Source organism: Pseudophryne corroboree, chromosome 2, assembly GCF_028390025.1.
Source record: "Pseudophryne corroboree isolate aPseCor3 chromosome 2, aPseCor3.hap2, whole genome shotgun sequence".
Taxonomy (NCBI): Eukaryota; Metazoa; Chordata; class Amphibia; order Anura; family Myobatrachidae; genus Pseudophryne; species Pseudophryne corroboree.
Genome location: NC_086445.1, coordinates 515,021,077 through 515,041,530, shown reverse-complemented (window position 1 = coordinate 515,041,530; position 20,454 = coordinate 515,021,077). Strand labels below are relative to the sequence as shown.

The following is a 20,454-nucleotide window of genomic DNA, read 5'->3' as shown; positions in this document are numbered from 1 at the left end:
TATTTTTTTGAGCAGTGTATATAGCTATGTAGTCAATAGATATAACACTGTACAGTAAGAAGTGGATGTATATCACAGGGTACTTGTACCAAAGAACCCTGACTAAATGCACTCTTTCTTAACTAACACTGTCTAATTGACATGTAGAATAAATAAGTGTCATGTAAAGTCACAGCGCTGACAACCAGGCGGCTTTACACAGGAGGATTTGCCCAAGCAGTCCCAGGAACAGTGTAGCCGAGAGAAATGGCGCCCAGACACTGACAGGGAGTCACAGATATGCAGCTCCAGGGCGGGAACATTTGCTGGAAATGGCGCCCTGGGGCTCCAGGTCTAAGCCTTATCCCCTCTGCTGGCAAAACCACCAGGTACTGCGGGCTACACATAAAAAAGGTTTTAGGGGAAAACCTGACCTGCACCCATGCCTTGGTGATCTAGTGGGATCGCCTGTACTGCCACAGTGTCCACCGACCGTGCCGGATCGCGATAAAGCACGGGTCCCGCGAGCGGGACCCACTCACCACCTCCCGAAGCGCGGCCACGCGATCCCGGAGAGCCCCCGTCGTGTGTGCCTGACCAGAAGAAATCCGAAGCCTCCTGCTGTAGTTACCCGGCAACCAGGGCTTGGGAGTGTACAGCGCCGCTGGGGAGAGATGGAGCTGCAACAGTGAATGTCACTAGACATGTACACACTGCTACAGCCCTTGAAGTCTTCACTTTTCTTTTCAAAAAAGCTCTTCTTAGGGCTGCCCAGAGCAGCCCCTCTGTTATGTGCCTGCTATCTGCGGCACCAACTACAAAACTGAGCTCCTGTGCAGGGAGGCGGGGTTATAGAGGAGGCAGCGCTATGCATTCTGGGAACAGTCAAAGCTTTTGAGCCTGGTTGGTGCCTCGGATCAAGATCCTACTCTACACCCCGTGTCTTTCCTTGTGGAGCTCAGTGTACCCCGCAGCAGAAATAGTTGTGATATGGAGATTCTAGGGTTTAAATATTCTACTTCAACTACTTTTCCCTATGATTAAGTGGAGGTGGTTGTCTGAATAATATTCTACATTATGGCCGCCATCGGAACTGTATCTCCACAATGACATAAGATTCATGGATAAACTGTTGGACCGTGTTTGGTCTTTTATTGTTTTAATCTTTCCTTCTGATATTTCTTATGTATTTGACTTTCTGATTTCTCGTATGCTGTAATAATCCCTTTGCATCTGGATCATTCCCCTCTCCCTTCCTTCCCACTCGTTAATTTCCATTATTATTTCTATTCCTGATTTGTATTAGTATTTGTTCTTTTAATTTTTATATCTTTTAGATTGCTAAGTGTCTATTGTAAAAACCACCACTAAGTAACTAAAATAAGTTTAGTAAGCCAATCTTTGCTAGTCTACTGCAGAATAATTAAAGACTCATAAACTAGTGGCCTGTACATGAAGTAACACTCAGCAACTTTCTCACTTGGCTAGTCAATCCAAACCCACTAAGAAGGCCTCCAGCGTAATCAGTATGGGAAAGAGGCAGACCACTCAAAGAATTGACCAGATTTAAAAAGTTGCACTTGTATTAACATTTTCAATTTGTCAAGACTTCAGTAAATTAACCACAATAAAAGGAAGGAAAAAAGACTAAAAAAGGGTAGAAGGCTTTTTATTGTGAATAGAAAAACAAAATTTGACTGTAATGCTGCTTAAGTAGGAACACTGCTCTTTTCCCCAGTGCATGCTGTACCTTTCAAGTCCCTAGTTTGAGCTCAGAGAACATGGCCAAAAACATAACGTCTATCTGGAGCTGGGCAAATGGCTGTGAAAAATACCTAAATTGGGGCACAGTACCAGCTGTAGTGGGCCTGAGCTCTGCTCCTGACAGGACGGAGTGTATAAGGCAAATTCACATATCTCAATACTCAGCTGCTCCTCTGAGGTATATGTTGGCTTCCCCTGTCACTAGATGAGAACCTGTGACCGTAGAAGAATATGAAATGTAACACTAGGAGGATCTGTGAAGCAGCAGCAATGAGAAGACCTGTTCTAGGCAGGAATAATGGAATGGGTGTAGGAGCAGCAACCCCCACACTGTACCTTTAAATAACTCCAATCACATCTGGCAGGACAGAATACTTTTGTCATAAATCAGCACAGTTTGGGGGATAGAGGTGGGGTAAGAGGATTTGGGCTCCGGGAAGAAACACTGGAGGTGGTGCCAAGTGGCATGTTTCTGCAGTGAAACCATCTGCAAGTTATACTCGTGGGATCACCTTCTCCATGAAATCTTTCACGGACATCATTTCCTGCAACCAACCAGAGACAAGAAAATCAGAATATAGACCAGAAGCCCTAGAAAAACTGAACAAAGCTCACTCGACTCATTGGTGTATTTTATCAAAACCAAATACAGTTCTGCTGAGTACTTACTAGCCGATATATTGGCCATTCTAGTGAATAACCGATATATCGCTGGCCAGTCGGCTAGTGTGTACCAACGAGATTCTGTGAACACCGTCGTTCAGACATATCGCATAGGCCTTACAACACACACGATGACCAATATATGTACAGATATATTGGTGCATCATTGTCTGTGTACAGGCGGTCAACTGACCGGCCGTACACATGCTGCAGCAGCCGGCGGTGATGGACGGCTGAACTGGGCGAGCGCATGTAAATGCTCGCCCAGTTCATGACGTCAGTCACAACGGATCGGGCAGTGTGTATGCACAACACACTGCCCGATCCGGCTATAGATCTATCTGCAGATCCTTTGTGTATCCAGCTTTATTTAAAAAAAGCTTTATTTAAAAAAAGTTATGCATCAAGATTAACAATACATTGCAGAAAATAATTGCAACTAAACTTCAGCTATTTTTTTTTTAATTTTTTTTATAAAGACTTAAAAAGAAGGGTCAGAGAAGCAGGAGATCATTTCTGGAACTGCATCCTACCAGAAACAGAAGTGTATGCAAAAGAAGAAAAAAAAAAAAAACTGAAATTTTTGGAGGAAAAGTAGGACTTTATTTTTTTTTATTTTTTTCAGATGACACAAAGTTATGCAATAGGATAGACCCACCAGGAGGGGTAAAACATATGATTGATGATCTAGATAGACTAGAGAAGTGGTTCTCAAACTGTGTGCCTAGGCACTCTGGGGTGCCTCAGGCTGGTAGACCAGGACCAAATCAAATCATTAATGGTCAAAGTGACTGGCAAAACTAGTGCTAGTGGCTGCCAACCATAAAACATGTGGACAGAGGCAAAACTGTGCACCACCACATGACTGAACTTAAGGATGACATGTAGTCACAATTTACTTATTTTTTTTTTTTTTTTTTTTAATTGAGAAATTTTCAAAAACATTTTAAATCATAGGGGTGCAGTAAAAAAAATAAAATAAGAATTTACTCACCGGTAATTCTATTTCTCATAGTCCGTAGTGGATGCTGGGACTCCGTAAGGACCATGGGGATTATCGGCTCCGCAGGAGACTGGGCACAACTATAAAGAAAGCTTTTAGACTACTGGTGTGCACTGGCTCCTCCCACTAAGACCCTCCTCCAGACTTCAGTTAGGATACTGTGCCCGGAAGAGCTGACACAATAAGGGAGGATTTTGAATCCCGGGCAAGACTCATACCAGCCACACCAATCACACCGTATAACTCGTGATACAATACCCAGTTAACAGTATGACAACAACGGAGCCTCTCAACAGATGGCTCAACAATAACCCTTTAGTTAAGCAATAACTATATACAAGTATTGCAGACAATCCGCACTTGGGATGGGCGCCCAGCATCCACTACGGACTATGAGAAATAGAATTACCGGTGAGTAAATTCTTATTTTCTCTAACGTCCTAAGTGGATGCTGGGACTCCGTAAGGACCATGGGGATTATACCAAAGCTCCCAAACGGGCGGGAGAGTGCGGATGACTCTGCAGCACCGAATGGGCAAACTCTAGGTCCTCCTCAGCCAGGGTGTCAAACTTATAGAATTTAGCAAACGTGTTTGACCCCGACCAAGTAGCTGCTCGGCAAAGTTGAAGAGCCGAGACCCCTCGGGCAGCCGCCCAAGAAGAGCCCACCTTCCTCGTGGAATGGGCTTTTACTGATTTAGGATGCGGCAGTCCAGCCGCAGAATGTGCAAGCTGAATCGTACTACAGATCCAGCGAGCAATAGTCTGCTTTGAAGCAGGTGCACCCAACTTGTTGGGCGCATACAGGATAAAGAGCGAGTCAGTCTTTCTGACTCCAGCTGTCCTGGAAACATAGATTTTCAGGGCCCTGACTACGTCCAACAACTTGGAAGTCTCCAAGTCATTTGTAGCCGCAGGCACCACGATAGGTTGGTTCAGATGAAAAGCTGATACCACTTTGGGGAGAAACTGGGGACGAGTCCTCAATTCTGCCCTATCCATATGGAAAATCAGATAAGGGCTTTTACATGACAAAGCCGCCAATTCTGACACATGCCTGGCCGAAGCCAAGGCCAACAACATGACCACTTTCCACGTGAGATATTTCAAATCCACGGTTTTCAGTGGCTCAAACCAATGTGAATTTAGGAAATCCAACACCACGTTGAGATCCCAAGGTGCCACTGGAGGAACAAAAGGGGGCTGAATATGCAGCACTCCCTTAACAAAAGTCTGAACTTCAGGTAGTGAAGCCAGTTCTCTCTGGAAGAAAATTGATAGAGCCGAAATCTGGACCTTAATGGAACCCAATTTAAGGCCCATAGTCACCCCTGACTGTAGGAAGTGCAGGAAACGGCCCAGCTGAAATTCCTCCGTTGGGGCCTTCCTGGCCTCACACCACGCAACATATTTTCGCCATATGCGGTGATAATGGTTTGCGGTTACTTCTTTCCTAGCTTTAATCAGCTTAGGAATGACCTCCTCCGGAATGCCCTTTTCCTTCAGGATCCGGTGTTCAACCGCCATGCCGTCAAACGCAGCAGCGGTAAGTCTTGGAACAGACAGGGCCCCTGCTGCAGCAGGTCCTGTCTGAGCGGTAGAGGCCATGGGTCCTCTGACATCATTTCTTGAAGTTCCGGGTACCAAGCTCTTCTTGGCCAATCCGGAACAATGAGTATAGTTCTTACTCCTCTTCTCCTTATTATCCTCAGTACCTTTGGTATGAGAGGAAGAAACACATAAACCGATCGGTACACCCACGGTGTCACTAGAGCGTCCACAGCCATCGCCTGCGGGTCTCTCGACCTGGCGCAATATTTTTCTAGCTTTTTGTTTAGGCGGGACGCCATCATGTCCACCTGTGGCCTTTTCCAACGGTTTACAATCATTTGAAAGACTTCTGGATGAAGTCCCCACTCTCCCGGGTGGAGGTCGTGCCTGCTGAGGAAGTCTGGTTCCCAGTTGTCCACTCCCGGAATGAACACTGCTGACAGTGCTAACACGTGATTTTCCGCCCATCGGAGAATCCTTGTGGCTTCTGCCATTGCCGTCCTGCTTCTCGTGCCGCCCTGTCGATTTACATGGGCGACCGCCGTGATGTTGTCTGACTGGATCAGTACCGGCTGGTTTTGAAACCGGGGTTTTGCCTGACTTGACCATAGTCCTTGGAAGTTTCTTCCCTGTGTGACTGCTCCCCAGTCCTGTATGCCGAATCTGCGGCCCTCTTGAAGATGAGCACTCTGCAGCCACCACAGCAGACACACCCTTGTCCTCGGAGACAGGGTAATCAGACGATGCATCTGAAGATGCGATCCGGACCACTTGTCCAACAGTGAACACACTGAACACACTGAAAGGTTCTTGCATGAAACCTGCCGAATGGAATCGCTTCGTAGGAAGCTACCATTTTTCCCAGGATCCGCGTGCAGTGATGCACCGACACCTGTTTTGGTTTTAGGAGGCCTCTGACTAGAGATGACAGCTCCTTGGCCTTCTCCTCCGGGAGAAACACTTTTCTCTGTTCTGTGTCCAGAACCATCCCTAGGAACAGTAGACGTGTCGTAGGGACCAGCTGTGACTTTGGAATGTTTAGAATCCAGCCGTGCTGTTGTAGCACTTCCCGAGATAGTGCTACCCCGACCAACAACTGCTCTCTGGACCTTGCCTTTATCAGGAGATCATCCAAGTACGGGATAATTAAAACTCCCTTCTTTCGAAGGAGTATCATCATTTCGGCCATTACCTTGGTAAAGACCCTCGGAGCCGTGGATAGACCGAACGGCAACGTCTGGAATTGGTAATGACAATCCTGTACCACAAATCTGAGGTACTCCTGGTGAGGATGGTAAATGGGGACATGCAGGTAAGCATCCTTGATGTCCAGTGATACCATGTAATCCCCCTCGTCCAGGCTTGCAATAACCGCGCTGAGCGATTCCATCTTGAACTTGAAATTTTTTATATATGTGTTCAAGGATTTCAAATTTAAAATGGGTCTCACCGAACCGTCCGGTTTCGGTACCACAAACATTGTGGAATAGTAACCCTTTCCTTGTTGAAGTAGGGGCACCTTTACTATCACTTGTTGTGAATACAGCTTGTGAATTGTCTGTAACACTGCCTCCCTGCCTGAGGGAGTGGTTGGCAAGGCAGATTTGAGGAAACGGCGGGGGGGGAGACGTCTCGAATTCCAGCTTGTACCCCTGAGATACTACTTGAAGGATCCAGGGATCTACCCGTGAGCGAGCCCACTGATTGCTGAAATATTTGAGACGGGCCCCCACCGTACCTGGCTCCGCCTGTGAAGCCCCAGCGTCATGCTGTGGACTTAGAGGAAGCGGGGGAGGACTTTTGCTCCTGGGAACTGGCTGTATGCTGCAGCTTCTTTCCCCTACCTCTGCCTCTGGGCAGAAAGGACGCGCCTTTAACCCGCTTGCCCCTATTGGGCCGAAAGGACTGTACCTGATAATACAGCGCTTTCTTTGGTTGTGAGGGAACATGGGGTAAAAATGTAGACTTCCCAGCTGTTGCTGTGGAAACGAGGTCCGAGAGACCATCCCCGAACAACTCCTCACTCTTATAAGGCAGAACTTCCATGTGTCGTTTGGAATCTGCATCTCCTGTCCACTGCCGAGTCCATAACCCTCTCCTGGCAGAAATGGACATTGCACTAATTTTGGATGCCAGCCGGCAAATATCCCTCTGTGCATCCCTCATGTATAAAAGTGCGTCTTTTATATGCTCTACGGTTAGCAAAATAGTGTCCCTGTCTAGGGTATCTATATTATCTGACAGGGAATCCGACCACGCAGCAGCAGCACTGCACATCCAGGCTGAAGCATTAGCCGGTCTCAGTAGAACACCTGTGTGTGTATATATAGATTTCAGGATAGCCTCCTGCTTTCTATCAGCAGATTCCTTCAGGGCGGCCGTATCCGGAGACGGTAGTGCCACCTTCTTTGACAAGCGTGAGCGCTTTATCCACCCTAGGGGATGTTTCCCAGCGTGACCTATCCTCTGGCGGGAAAGGGTACGCCATTAGTAACCTCTTAGAAATTACCAGCTTTTTATCAGGGGAAGCCCACGCTTCTTCACACACTTCATTTAACTCTTCAGATGGAGGAAAAGCTACTGGTAGTTTTTTCTCTCCAAACATAATACCCTTTTATGTGGTACCGGGGGTAACATCAGAAATGTGCAACACATTTTTCATTGCCTCAATCATGTAACGTGTGGCCCTACTGGAAGTTACATTAGTCTCATCGTCGTCGACACTGGAGTCAGTATCCGTGTCGACATCTGTGTCTGCCATCTGAGGTAGCGGGCGTTTTTGAGCCCCTGATGGCTTTTGAGACGCCTGGGCAGGCACAGGCTGAGAAGCCGGCTGTCCCACAATAGGTATGTCGTCAAACCTTTTATGCAAGGAGTCGACACTGTCGCGTAAGTCCTTCCACAGCACCATCCACTCAGGTGTCGACCCCGCAGGGGGTGACATCACGTTTACAGGCATTTGCTCCGCCTCCACATAAGCCTCCTCATCAAACATGTCGACACAGCCGTACCGACACACCACAAACACACAGGGAATGCTCTGACAGAGGACAGGACCCCACAAAGCCCTTTGGGGAGACAGAGAGAGTATGCCAGCACACACCAGAGCGCTATATAACACAGGGATCCCACTATAAATGAGTGTTTTCCCTTATAGCTGCTTTTTTATATATATCATATATATATTATCTATACTGCGCCTAAATTTAGTGCCCCCCCTCTCTTTTTTACCCTTCTGTAGTGTTCAGACTGCAGGGGAGAGCCAGGGAGCTTCCTTCCAGCGGAACTGTTAGGGAAAAATGGCGCCAGTGTGCTGAGGGAGACGCCCCGCCCCTTTTTCGGCGGACTTTCTCCCGCTTTTTCTGGAATACTGGCAGGGGTAATTTTACATCTATATAGCCTCTAGGACTATATATGATGTAGATTTGCCAGCCAAGGTGATATATATTGCCCGCAGGGCGCCCCCCCCCCAGCGCCCTGCACCCATCAGTGACCGGAGTGTGAGGTGTACATGAGGAGCAATGGCGCACAGCTGCAGTGCTGTGCGCTACCTTGGTGAAGACCGAAGTCTTCTGCCGACGATTTTCCGGACCTCTTCGTTGCTTCTGGCTCTGTAAGGGGGACGGCGGCGCGGCTCCGGGAACGAACACCAAGGTCGGGTCCTGCGGTCGATCCCTCTGGAGCTAATGGTGTCCAGTAGCCTAAGAAGCCCAAACTACCACCTGTTAGGTAGGTTCGCTTCTTCTCCCCTTAGTCCCTCGCTGCAGTGAGTCTGTTGCCAGCAGATCTCACTGTAAAATAAAAAACCTAAATATACTTTCTTTCTAGGTGCTCAGGAGAGCCCCTAGTGTGCATCCAGCTCAGCCGGGCACAAGAATCTAACTGAAGTCTGGAGGAGGGTCTTAGTGGGAGGAGCCAGTGCACACCGGCAGTCTAAAAGCTTTCTTTATAGTTGTGCCCAGTCTCCTGCGGAGCCGCTAATCCCCATGGTCCTTACGGAGTCCCAGCATCCACTTAGGACGTTAGAGAAATGCTGATACTCTAGGGAGCTGTGATTTAAGAAACTTTGGGAACTACTGGACTACAGGAATGGTTAAGAGCATTGCAGCTACAGGTTAATGCAAAAGAAAACCAAAACAAAACACTAAACTATAGTATTAGCGACACTATAATGGAAATTACCAAGCAGGAAAGGGATCTAGGTGCCGCTATTTTAGGGGACTTAAAGGCAGGTAAGCAATGTAATAAAGCAATGAGGAAGGCTAGTCAGATGCTTGGTTGCACAGGGAGAGGAATCAGCAGCAGAAAGTAGTAATAATGCCACTGTATAGGTCATTAGTACAGCCTCATCTAGAATACTGTGTTCAGTTCTGGAGACCATGGGCTGGATGTAATGAAGCTCGAGATCGCCGGAGGTGCGAGATGACGGACGATCTGACTTTTTTAAAGGGGCAATCACTAACAAGGCAAAACCATGCCTTGTAAGGGATTGCCCCTATAAAAAAAAAATATCCAAGATCGGCCGCCATCCAGCACCTCCAGCGATCTCGGGCTTCATTACATCCAGGCCCTTTATCTCCAGAATCAAATAAGAATTTACTCACCGGTAATTCTATTTCTCGTAGTCCGTAGTGGATGCTGGGAACTCCGTGAGGACCATGGGGAATAGCGGGCTCCGAAGGAGGCTGGGCACTCTAGAAAGATTTATGACTACCTGGTGTGCACTGGCTCCTCCCACTATGACCCTCCTCCAAGCCTCAGTTAGGACACTGTGCCCGGACGAGCAGACATAATAAGGAAGGATTTAGAATCCCGGGTAAGACTCTTACCAGCCACACCAATCACACCGTACAACTCGTGATACTATATCCAGTTTGACAGTATGAAAACAACTGAGCCTCTCAATAACCTCAATAACCCTTTACAAGTATTGCAGACAATACGCACTTGGGATGGGCGCCCAGCATCCACTACGGACTACGAGAATTAGAATTACCGGTGAGTAAATTCTTATTTTCTCCAACGTCCTAGTGGATGCTGGGAACTCCGTAAGGACCATGGGGATTATACCAAAGCTCCCAAACGGGCGGGAGAGTGCGGATGACTCTGCAGCACCGAATGAGAGAACTCCAGGTCCTCCTCAGCCAGGGTATCAAATTTGTAGAATTTTGCAAAAGTGTTTGCCCCTGACCAAGTAGCTGCTCGGCAAAGTTGTAAAGCCGAGACCCCTCGGGCAGCCGCCCAAGATGAGCCCACCTTCCTTGTGGAATGGGCATTTACAGATTTTGGCTGTGGTATGCCTGCCACAGAATGTGCAAGCTGAATTGTCCTACAAATCCAGCGAGCCATAGACTGCTTAGAAGCAGGAGCACCCAGCTTGTTGGGTGCATACAGGATAAACAGCGAGTCAGAGTTTCTGACTCCAGCCGTCCTGGAAACATATTTTCAGGGCCCTGACAACGTCTAGCAACTTGGAGTCCTCCAATTCACTAGTAGCCGCCGGCACCACAATAGGCTGGTTCAGGTGAAACGCTGACACCACCTTAGGAAGAAATTGGGGACGAGTCCTCAATTCTGCCCTATCCATATGGAAAATCAGATAAGGGCTTTTACATGATAAAGCCGCCAATTCTGACACTCGCCTGGCTGAAGCCAAGGCCAATAACATGACCACTTTCCACGTGAGATATTTTAGATCCACGGTTTTTAGTGGCTCAAACCAATGTGATTTTAAGAAAACTCAACACCACGTTGAGATCCCAAGGTGCCACAGGGGACAAACGGGGGCTGAATATGCAGCACTCCTTTCACAATGCCTGAACTTCAGGTACTGAAGCTAATTCTTTTTGAAAGAAAAATCGACAGAGCCGAGATCTGTACTTTAATGGAGCCTAGACTTAGGCCCATATTCACTCCTGCTTGCAGGAAATGAAGAAATCGACCTAGTGGAAATTCCTCTGTTGGGGCCTTTTTGGCCTCGCACCATGCAACATATTCCCGCCACATGCGGTGATAATGCTTTGCCGTAACATCTTTCCTGGCTTTAATAAACGCAGGAATGACTTCTTCCGGAATAGCCTTTTCCTTCAGGATCCGGCGCTCAATCGCCATGCCGTCAAACGCAGCCGCGGTAAGTCTTGGAACAGACAGGGCCCCTGCTGAAGCAGGTCCTGTCTGAGCGGCAGAGGCCATGGGTCCTCTGATATAATTTCCTGAAGTTCCGGGTACCAAGCCCTTCTTGGCCAATCCGGAACCACGAGTATCGTTCTTACTCCTCGCCATCTTATTATTCTCAGTACCTTTGGTATGAGAGGCAGAGTAGGGAACACATAAACCGACTGGTACACCCACGGTGTCACTAGAGCGTCCACAGCTATCGCCTGAGGGTCCCTTGACCTGGCGCAATATCTCTTTAGCTTTTTGTTGAGGCGGGACGCCATCATGTCCACCTGTGGCCTTTCCCAACGGTTTACCAACAGCAGGAAGACTTCTGGATGAAGTCCCCACTCTCCCGGGTGTAGGTCGTGTCTGCTGAGGAAGTCTGCTTCCCAGTTGTCCACTCCCGGAATGAACACTGCTGACAGTGCTAGTACGTGATTTTCCGCCCATCGGAGAATCCTTGTGGCTTCTGCCATTGCCATCCTGCTTCTTGTGCCGCCCTGTCGGGTCACATGGGCGACTGCCGTGATGTTGTCTGACTGTATCAGTACCGGCTGGTTTTGAAGCAGGGGTCTTGCCTGACTTAGGGCATTGTAAATGGCCCTCAGTTCCAGAATTTATATGTAGGGAAGTCTCCTGACTTGACCATAGGCCCTGGAAGTTTCTTCCCTGTGTGACTGCTCCCCAGCCTTGAAGGCTGGCATCCGTGGTCACCAGGACCCAGTCCTGTATGCCGAAACTGCGGCCCTCTAGAAGATGAGCACCCTGCATCCACCACAGTAGAGACACCCTGGTCCTTGGAGACAGGGTTATCATTTGATGCATTTGAAGATGCGATCCCGACCACTTATCTAAGAGGTCTCACGGGAAGGTCCTTGCATGGAACCTGCCGAATGGAATTGCTTCGTATGAAGCCACCATTTTTCCCAGGACTCGTGTGCAACGATGCACCGATACCCTTTTTGGTTTTAGGAGGTCTCTGACTAGAGATGACAGCTCCTTGGCTTTCTCCTGCGGGAGAAACACTTTTTTCTGTTCTGTGTCCAAAATCATCCCCAGGAACAGTAAGCGAGTGGAAGGAACCAGCTGTGACTTTGGAATGTTCAGAATCCAGCCATGCTGTTGTAGCACCTCCTGAGATAGTGCTACTCCGACCAGTAACTGCTCCCTGGACCTTGCCTTTATAAGGAGATCATCCAAGTATGGGATAAATAAAAACTCCCTTTTTTGAAGGAGTATCATCATTTCTGCCATTACCTTGGTAAACACCCTCGGTGCCGTGGACAGTCCAAACGGTAGTGTCTGGAATTGGTAATGGCAATCCTGTACCACAATCTGAGGTACTCCTGGTGAGGAAGGTAAATAGGGACATGCAGGTAAGCATCCTTGATGTCCAGGGATACCCTGTAATCCCCCTCGTCCAGGCTTGCAATAACCGCCCTGAGCGATTCCATCTTGAACTTTGTTATGTAAGTGTTCAAGGATTTCCATTTTAAAATGGGTCTCACCGAACCGGCTGGTTTCGGTACCACAAACAGTGTGGAATAGTAACCCCGTCCTTGTTGAAGTAGGGGCACCTTGACTATCACCTGCTGGGAATACAGCTTGTGAATTGCCTCTAGCACAGCCTCCCTGCCTGAGGGAGTTGTCGGCAAGGCAGATTTGAGTAAACGGCGGGGGGGAGACGCCTCGACTTCCAGCTTGTACCCCTGAGATACTACTTGAATGATCCAGGGATCCACCTGTGAGCGAGCCCACTGATCGCTGAAATTTTTGAGGCGGCCCCCCACCGTACCTGGCTACGCCTGTGGAGCCCCCGCGTCATGCGGTGGACTCAGAGAAAGCAGGGGAAGAATTTTGATTCTGGGGACTGGCTGCTGGTGCAGCTTTTTCCCTCTTCCCTCGTTTGACCCGCCTGCTTTTTTGAAGCCGAAAGGACTGTACCTGATAATACAGTGCGTTTCTTAGGCTGTGAGGAAACCTGAGGTAAAATATTTTCATCCCAGCTGTTGCTGTGGATACGAGGTCCCAGAGACCATCCCCAACCAATTCCTCACCCTTATAAGGCTCTATGTGCCTTTTAAAGTCAGCATCACCTGTCCAGTGTCGGGTCTCCAATACCCTCCTGACAGAATGGACATTGCAATAATTCAGGATGCCAGCCGGCAAAATATTCCTCTGTGCATCCCTCATATATAAGACGACGTCTTATGTTCGCAAAATAGTATCCCTGTTTGAAAGGGGTACAGATCACGCTGCAGCAGTCTGCAGGTCTCAGTCTAGTACCTGAGTGTGTAATTACAGACTTCAGGATAGCCTCCTGCTATTTATCAGCAGGTACCTTCAAAGTGGCCGTATCCTAAGACGGCAGTGCCACCTTGACAAACGTGTGAGCGCCTTATCCACCCTAGGGGATATCTCCCAGCGTAACTTATCCTCTGGCGGGAAAGGGTACGCCATCAGTAACTTGTTAGAAATTACCAGTTTCTTATCGGGGAAACCCACGCTTTTTCACACTTCATTCACTCATTTGATGGGGGAACAAAACACTGCCTGCTTTTTCTCCCCACACATAAAACCCTTTGTTTTTAGTGGTACTTGGGTTAATGTCAGAAATGTGTAACACATTTTATATTGCCGGGATCATGTAACGGATGTTCCTAGTGGATTGTGTATATGTCTCAACCTCGTCGACACTGGAGTCAGACTCCGTGTCGACATCTGTGTCTGCCATCTGAGGGAGCGTTGATGGCCTTTGAGACGTCTGGGCAGGCGCGGGCTGAGAAGCCGGCTGTCCTATAGCTGTTACGTCACCCAGCCTTTTATGTAAGGAGTTGACACTGTCGGTTAATACCTTCCACCTATCCATCCACTCTGGTGTCGGCCCACAGGGGCGACATCTCATTTATCGGCAACTGCTCCGCCTCCACATAAGTCTCCTCATCAAACATGTCGACACAGCCGTACCGACACACCGCACACACACAAGGAATGCTCCAATGATGACAGGACCCACAAAAGCCCTTTGGGGGGACAGAGTGAGAGTATGCCAGCACACACCAGAGCGCTATATAATGCAGGGACTAACTGAGTTATGTCCCCTATAGCTGCTTTTATATAATTTATACTGCGCCTAAATTTAGTGCCCCCCCTCTCTGTTTTAACCCTGTTCTGTAGTGTAGACTGCAGGGGAGAGCCAGGGAGCTTCCCTCCAACGGAGCTGTGAGGGAAAAATGGCGCCAGTGTGCTGAGGAGATAGGCTCCGCCCCTTTTTCGCGGACTTTTCTCCCGCATTTTTATGGAATCTGGCAGGGGTTAATATACATCCATATAGCCCTGGGGGTAATATGTGATGTATTTTTGCCAGCCAAGGTGTTTACATTGCTGCTCAGGGCGCCCCCCCCCAGCGCCCTGCACCCATCAGTGACCGGAGTGTGTGGTGTGCATGAGGAGCAATTGCGCACAGCTGCAGTGCTGTGCGCTACCTTGGTGAAGACTGATGTCTTCTGCCGCCGTTTTTCCGGACCTCTTCTTGCTTCTGGCTCTGTAAGGGGGACGGCGGCGCGGCTCCGGGACCGAACACCAAGGACTGGGCCTGCGGTCGATCCCTCTGGAGCTAATGGTGTCCAGTAGCCTAAGAAGCCCAATCCGGCTGCAAGCAGGCGAGTTCGCTTCTTCTCCCCTTAGTCCCTCGCTGCAGTGAGCCTGTTGCCAGCAGTTCTCACTGAAAATAAAAAACCTAAATCTATACTTTCTTTCTAAGGGCTCAGGAGAGCCCCTAGTGTGCATCCAACCTCGGCCGGGCACAAGATCTAACTGAGGCTTGGAGGAGGGTCATAGTGGGAGGAGCCAGTGCACACCAGGTAGTCATAAATCTTTCTAGAGTGCCCAGCCTCCTTCGGAGCCCGCTATTCCCCATGGTCCTTACGGAGTTCCCAGCATCCACTAGGACGTTAGAGAAAAATACGTTAGCGTTACAAAGAAGGGCAACTAAAATGGTGCATGGACTATAGTTTGGAGCAGAGAAGGGAAAGTGGGTACATGAACAAAGATTTTAAATATATCAAGGGTTTTAACAAGGTACAGGAGGAAGACATTCATCAAAGGACAAGAAGTATTAGAACACGAGGAGAAGTACTGAAACTGGAGGGAGGTAGGTTCAGGGGAAATTTGAGGAAAACTTACTTCACAGAAGGGGTAGTGGATACGTGGAATAGCCCTCCATCAAAGGTGGTAGAGGTTAACACAGTAGAGCAATTTAAACATGCTTGGGATAGGAATAAGAATATCCTAAGTATCTAATAGAGTTTGAAGTAACAATAAGGTTAAAAAAGGGGCAGACTGCGGCAACATGGTTCTTATCTACCGTCAAATTCTAGGCTACTAATTTTTAGGACAGAATACAGAAATCTATTAATGTAAACATTAGGCTAGGGCCACACATAGCGGCCAAGTGGGTCCCGTTCAGGACCTGCTTGGCCGGGAGGTTTTTTTTTTGTGTGCACACAGATCTTATTCTGCGGGATGGCACAGAACAGGATCCGGTCAGTGACATGCCGGGATTTCAATAGAACACACTGCGAACACATACATTGAAATCCCACCGTCCTGTCATCTGGCTCAACCGCAGCATGCTATGTGTGCTTAGCATTTATATTCTGAATTGTTTCTATATTCCAGTAATAGTTACCAAAAGATTTTCTTGAAAGATTTGTTTAGAAGCATAGATCATCATACAGAACGTAAGAAGTAGTGATTCCACACAAGTCTTCTAATATGTCCTAAGATATAATATAACCAAAAATAAAGGGATACTATCTAAGAATAGATTGATTAATATCTCTTGGTGGTGCGCTCTGAGCCAGTAAAAAAATAAGATTTTACTCACCGGTAAATCTATTTCTCGTAGTCCGTAGTGGATGCTGGGGACTCCGTAAGGACCATGGGGAATAGCGGCTCCGCAGGAGACTGGGCACAGCTAAGAAAGAATTAGGACTACCTGGTGTGCACTGGCTCCTCCCACTATGACCCTCCTCCAGACTTCAGTAAGGATACTGTGCCCGGAAGAGCTGACACAATAAGGAAAGGATTTTGAATCCCGGGTAAGACTCATACCAGCCACACCAATCACACCGCATAACTCGTGATATTATACCCAGTTAACAGTATGAACACAACAGAGCCTCTCAACAGATGGCTCAACAATAACCCTTTTAGGTAACAATAACTATATACAAGTATTGCAGACAGTCCGCACTTGGGACGGGCGCCCAGCATCCACTACGGACTACGAGAAATAGATTTACCGGTGAGTAAAATCTTATTTTCTCTAACGTCCTAGTGGATGCTGGGGACTACGTAAGGACCATGGGGATTATACCAAAGCTCCCAAACGGGCGGGAGAGTGCGGATGACTCTGCAGCACCGAATGAGAGAACTCAAGGTCCTCCTCAGCCAGGGTATCAAATTTGTAGAATTTTGCAAACGTGTTTGCCCCTGACCAAGTAGCAGCTCGGCAAAGTTGTAAAGCCGAGACCCCTCGGGCAGCCGCCCAAGAAGAGCCCACATGGGCTTTTACAGATTTAGGCTGTGGCAGGCCAGCCACAGAATGCGCAAGCTGAATTGTGCTACAAATCCAGCGAGCAATAGTCTGCTTTGAAGCAGGAGCACCCATCTTGTTTGGTGCATACAGGATAAATAGCGAGTCAGTCTTCCTGACTCCAGCCGTCCTGGAAACATAAATTTTCAAGGCCCTGACTACGTCCAGTAACTTGGAGTCCTCCAAGTCCCTAGTAGCCGCAGGCACCACGATAGGTTGGTTCAAGTGAAAAGCTGATACCACCTTAGGAAGAAATTGGGGACGAGTCCTCAATTCTGCCCTATCCATATGGAAAATCAAATAGGGGCTTTTACATGACAAAGCCGCCAATTCTGACACCCGCCTTGCCGAAGCCAAGGCCAAAAGCATGACCACTTTCCACGTGAGATATTTTAAATCCACGGTTTTGAGTGGCTCAAACCAATGTGACTTTAGGAAACCCAACACCACGTTGAGGTCCCACGGTGCCACTGGGGGCACAAAAGGAGGCTGAATATGCAGCACTCCCTTGACAAATGTCTGAACTTCAGGCAGAGAAGCCAGTTCTTTTTGGAAGAAAATCGACAGAGCCGAAATCTGGACCTTAATGGAACCCAATTTTAGGCCCATATTCACCCGACTGTAGGAAGTGCAGAAATCGACCTTGCTGGAATTCCTCCGTTGGGGCCCTCCTGGCCTCACACCACGCAACCTATTTTCGCCATATGCGGTGATAATGTTGTACGGTTACATCTTTTCTAGCTTTAATAAGCGTAGGAATGACTTCCTCCGGAATACCCTTTTCTTTTAGGATCCGGCGTTCAACCGCCATGCCGTCAAACGCAGCTGCGGTAAGTCTTGGAACAGACAGGGCCCCTGCAGCAGCAGGTCCTGTCTGAGCGGCAGAGGCCATGGGTCCTCTGAGATCATTTCTTGAAGTTCCGGGTACCAAGCTCTTCTTGGCCAATCCGGAACAATGAGTATAGTTCTTACGCCTCTTCTCCTTATTATCATCAGTACCTTGGGTATGAGAGGAAGAGGATGGAACACATAAACCGACCGGTACACCCACGGTGTCACTAGAGCGTCCACAGCTATCGCCTGAGGGTCTCTTGACCTGGCGCAATATTTTTCCAGCTTTTTGTTTAAGCGGGACGCCATCATGTCCACCTGTGGCCTTTCCCAACGGTTTACACTCAGTTGGAAGACTTCTGGATGAAGTCCCCACTCTCCCGGGTGGAGGTCGTGCCTGCTGAGGAAGTCTGCTTCCCAGTTGTCCACTCCCGGAATGAACACTGCTGACAGTGCTAACACGTGATTTTCCGCCCATCGGAGAATCCTTGTGGCTTCTGCCATCGCCGTCCTGCTTCTTGTGCCGCCCTGTCGATTTACATGGGCGACAGCCGTGATGTTGTCTGACTGGATCAGAACCGGACGGTTTTGAAGCAGGGGCTTTGCTTGACTTAGGGCATTGTAAATGGCCCACAGTTCCAGAACATTTATGTGTAGGGAAGTCTCCTGACTCGACCAAAGTCCTTGGAAGTTTCTTCCCCGAGTGACTGCCCCCCAGCCCCGAAGGCTGGCATCCGTGGTCACCAGGACCCAGTCCTGTATGCCGAATCTGCGGCCCTCTCTGAGGTGAGCACTCTGCAGCCACCACAGCAGAGACACCCTGGTCTTTGGAGACAGGGTTATCAACCGATGCATTTGAAGATGCGATCCGGACCATTGGTCCAAAAGGTCCCACTGAAAAGTTCTGGCATGGAACCTGCCGAATGGAATCGCTTCGTAGGAAGCTACCATCTTTCCCAGGACTCGCGTGCAATGATGCACCGACACCTGTTTTGGTTTCAGGAGGCCTCTCACTAGAGTCGACAGCTCCTCGGCTTTTTCCTCTGGGAGAAACACTTTTTTCTGGACTGTGTCCAGAATCATCCCTAGGAACAGTATACGTGTCGCCGAAACCAGCTGAGACTTTGGAATATTCAGAATCCAACCGTGCTGGTGTAGCATCTCCTGAGATAATGCTACGCCGACCAACAACTGCTCTCTGGACCTTGCCCTTATCAGGAGATCGTCCAAGTATGGGACAATTAAAACTCCCTTTTTCCGAAGGAGTATCATCATTTCGGCCATTACCTTGGTAAATACCCTCGGTGCCGTGGACAGGCCGAACGGCAACGTCTGGAATTGGTAATGACAATCCTGTACCACAAATCTGAGGTACTCCTGGTGAGGATGGTAAATGGGGACATGCAGGTAAGCATCCTTGATGTCCAGAGATACCATGTAATCTCCCTCTTCCAGGCTTGCAATAACCGCCCTGAGCGATTCCATCTTGAACTTGAATTTTCTTAAATATGTGTTCAAGGATTTCAAATTTAAAATGGGTCTCACCGAACCGTCCGGTTTCGGTACCACAAACATTGTGGAATAGTAACCCCGTCCTTGTTGAAGTAGGGGCACCTTGACTATCACCTGCTGGGAATACAGCTTGTGAATTGCCTCTAACACAGCCTCCCTTTCTGAAGGAGTCGTTGGTAAGGCAGATTTGAGGAAACGGCAGGGGGGGGGGGGGATGTCTCGAATTCCAGCCTGTACCCCTGAGATACTACTTGAAGGATCCAGGGATCTACCTGTGAGCGAGCCCACTGATTGCTGAAGTTTTTGAGACGGCCCCCCACCGTACCTGGCTCCGCCTGCTGAGCCCCAGCGTCATGCGGCGGACTTAGCAGAAGAAGCGGGGGAGGACTTTTGTTCCTGGGAAGTGGCTGTATGCTGCAGCTTTTTTCCCCTACCTCTGCCTCTGGGCAGAAAGGACGCGCCTCTACCCCGTCTGCTCTTTTGGGGGCGAAAGGACTGCACCTGATAATACAGTGCTCTCTTTGGTTGTGTGGGGACATGTGGCAAAAATGCTGACTTCCCAGCTGTTGCTGTGGACACTAAGTCTGAAAGACCATCCCCGAACAACTCCTCACCCTTATAAGGCAAAACTTCCATGTGCCTTTTGGAATCTGCATCCCCTGTCCACTGCCGGGTCCATAACCCTCTCCTGGCACAAATGGACAGTGCACTTATTTTTGATGCCAGCCGGCAAATATCCCTCTGTGCATCTCTTATGTAAAAGACAGCGTCTTTAATATGCTCTACGTTTAGCAATATAGTGTCCCTGTCTAGGGTGTCAATGTTCTCTGACAGGGAGTCTGACCATGCAGCTGCCTGGGGTCACTTCAGAAATGTGTAAAACATTTTTCATTGCCTCAATCATATAACGAGTGGCCCTATTGGACATTACATTAGTCTCTTCGTCGTCGACACTGGTATCAGTATCCGTGTCGACATCTGTGTCTGCCACCTGAGGTAGCGGGCGTTTTAGAGCCCCTGATGACTTTTGAGACGTCTGGGCAGGCACGGGCTGAGAAGCCGGCTGCCCCACATTTGGCATGTCGTCAAATTTTTTATGTAAGGAGTCGACACTTTTGCGTAATTCCTTCCACAAGTCCATCCACTCCGGTGTCTGCCCCGCAGGGGGTGACAACACATTTATAGGCACCTGCTCCTCCTCCACATAAGTCTCCTCATCAAACATGTCGACACAGCCGTACCGACACACCGCACACACACAGGGAATGCTCTGACAGAAGACAGGACCTCACAAAGCCCTTTGGGGAGACAGAGAGAGAGTATGCCAGCACACACCAGAGCGCTATATAATACAGGGATTAACTAAATTATATCCCCTTATAGCTGCTATATA

The 20,454-nt window shown here is 48.6% G+C and overlaps 1 protein-coding gene across 2 annotated transcripts in view; it reads right to left on the bottom strand.

Annotated features, from left to right (window-relative positions):
• Window positions 1–1,632: 1,632 nt before the first annotated feature.
• The window catches only part of LYPLA2 (lysophospholipase 2), a 49,556-nt gene continuing 30,734 nt past the window's right edge, over window positions 1,633–20,454 (bottom strand). For both annotated transcript variants that reach the window (XM_063954100.1, XM_063954101.1), the window contains exon 9: window positions 1,633–2,288. In XM_063954100.1, the coding sequence (XP_063810170.1) occupies window positions 2,238–2,288 (51 nt within the window). In that variant the 3' untranslated portion in view covers window positions 1,633–2,237. The remainder of the gene's footprint in view (window positions 2,289–20,454) is intronic.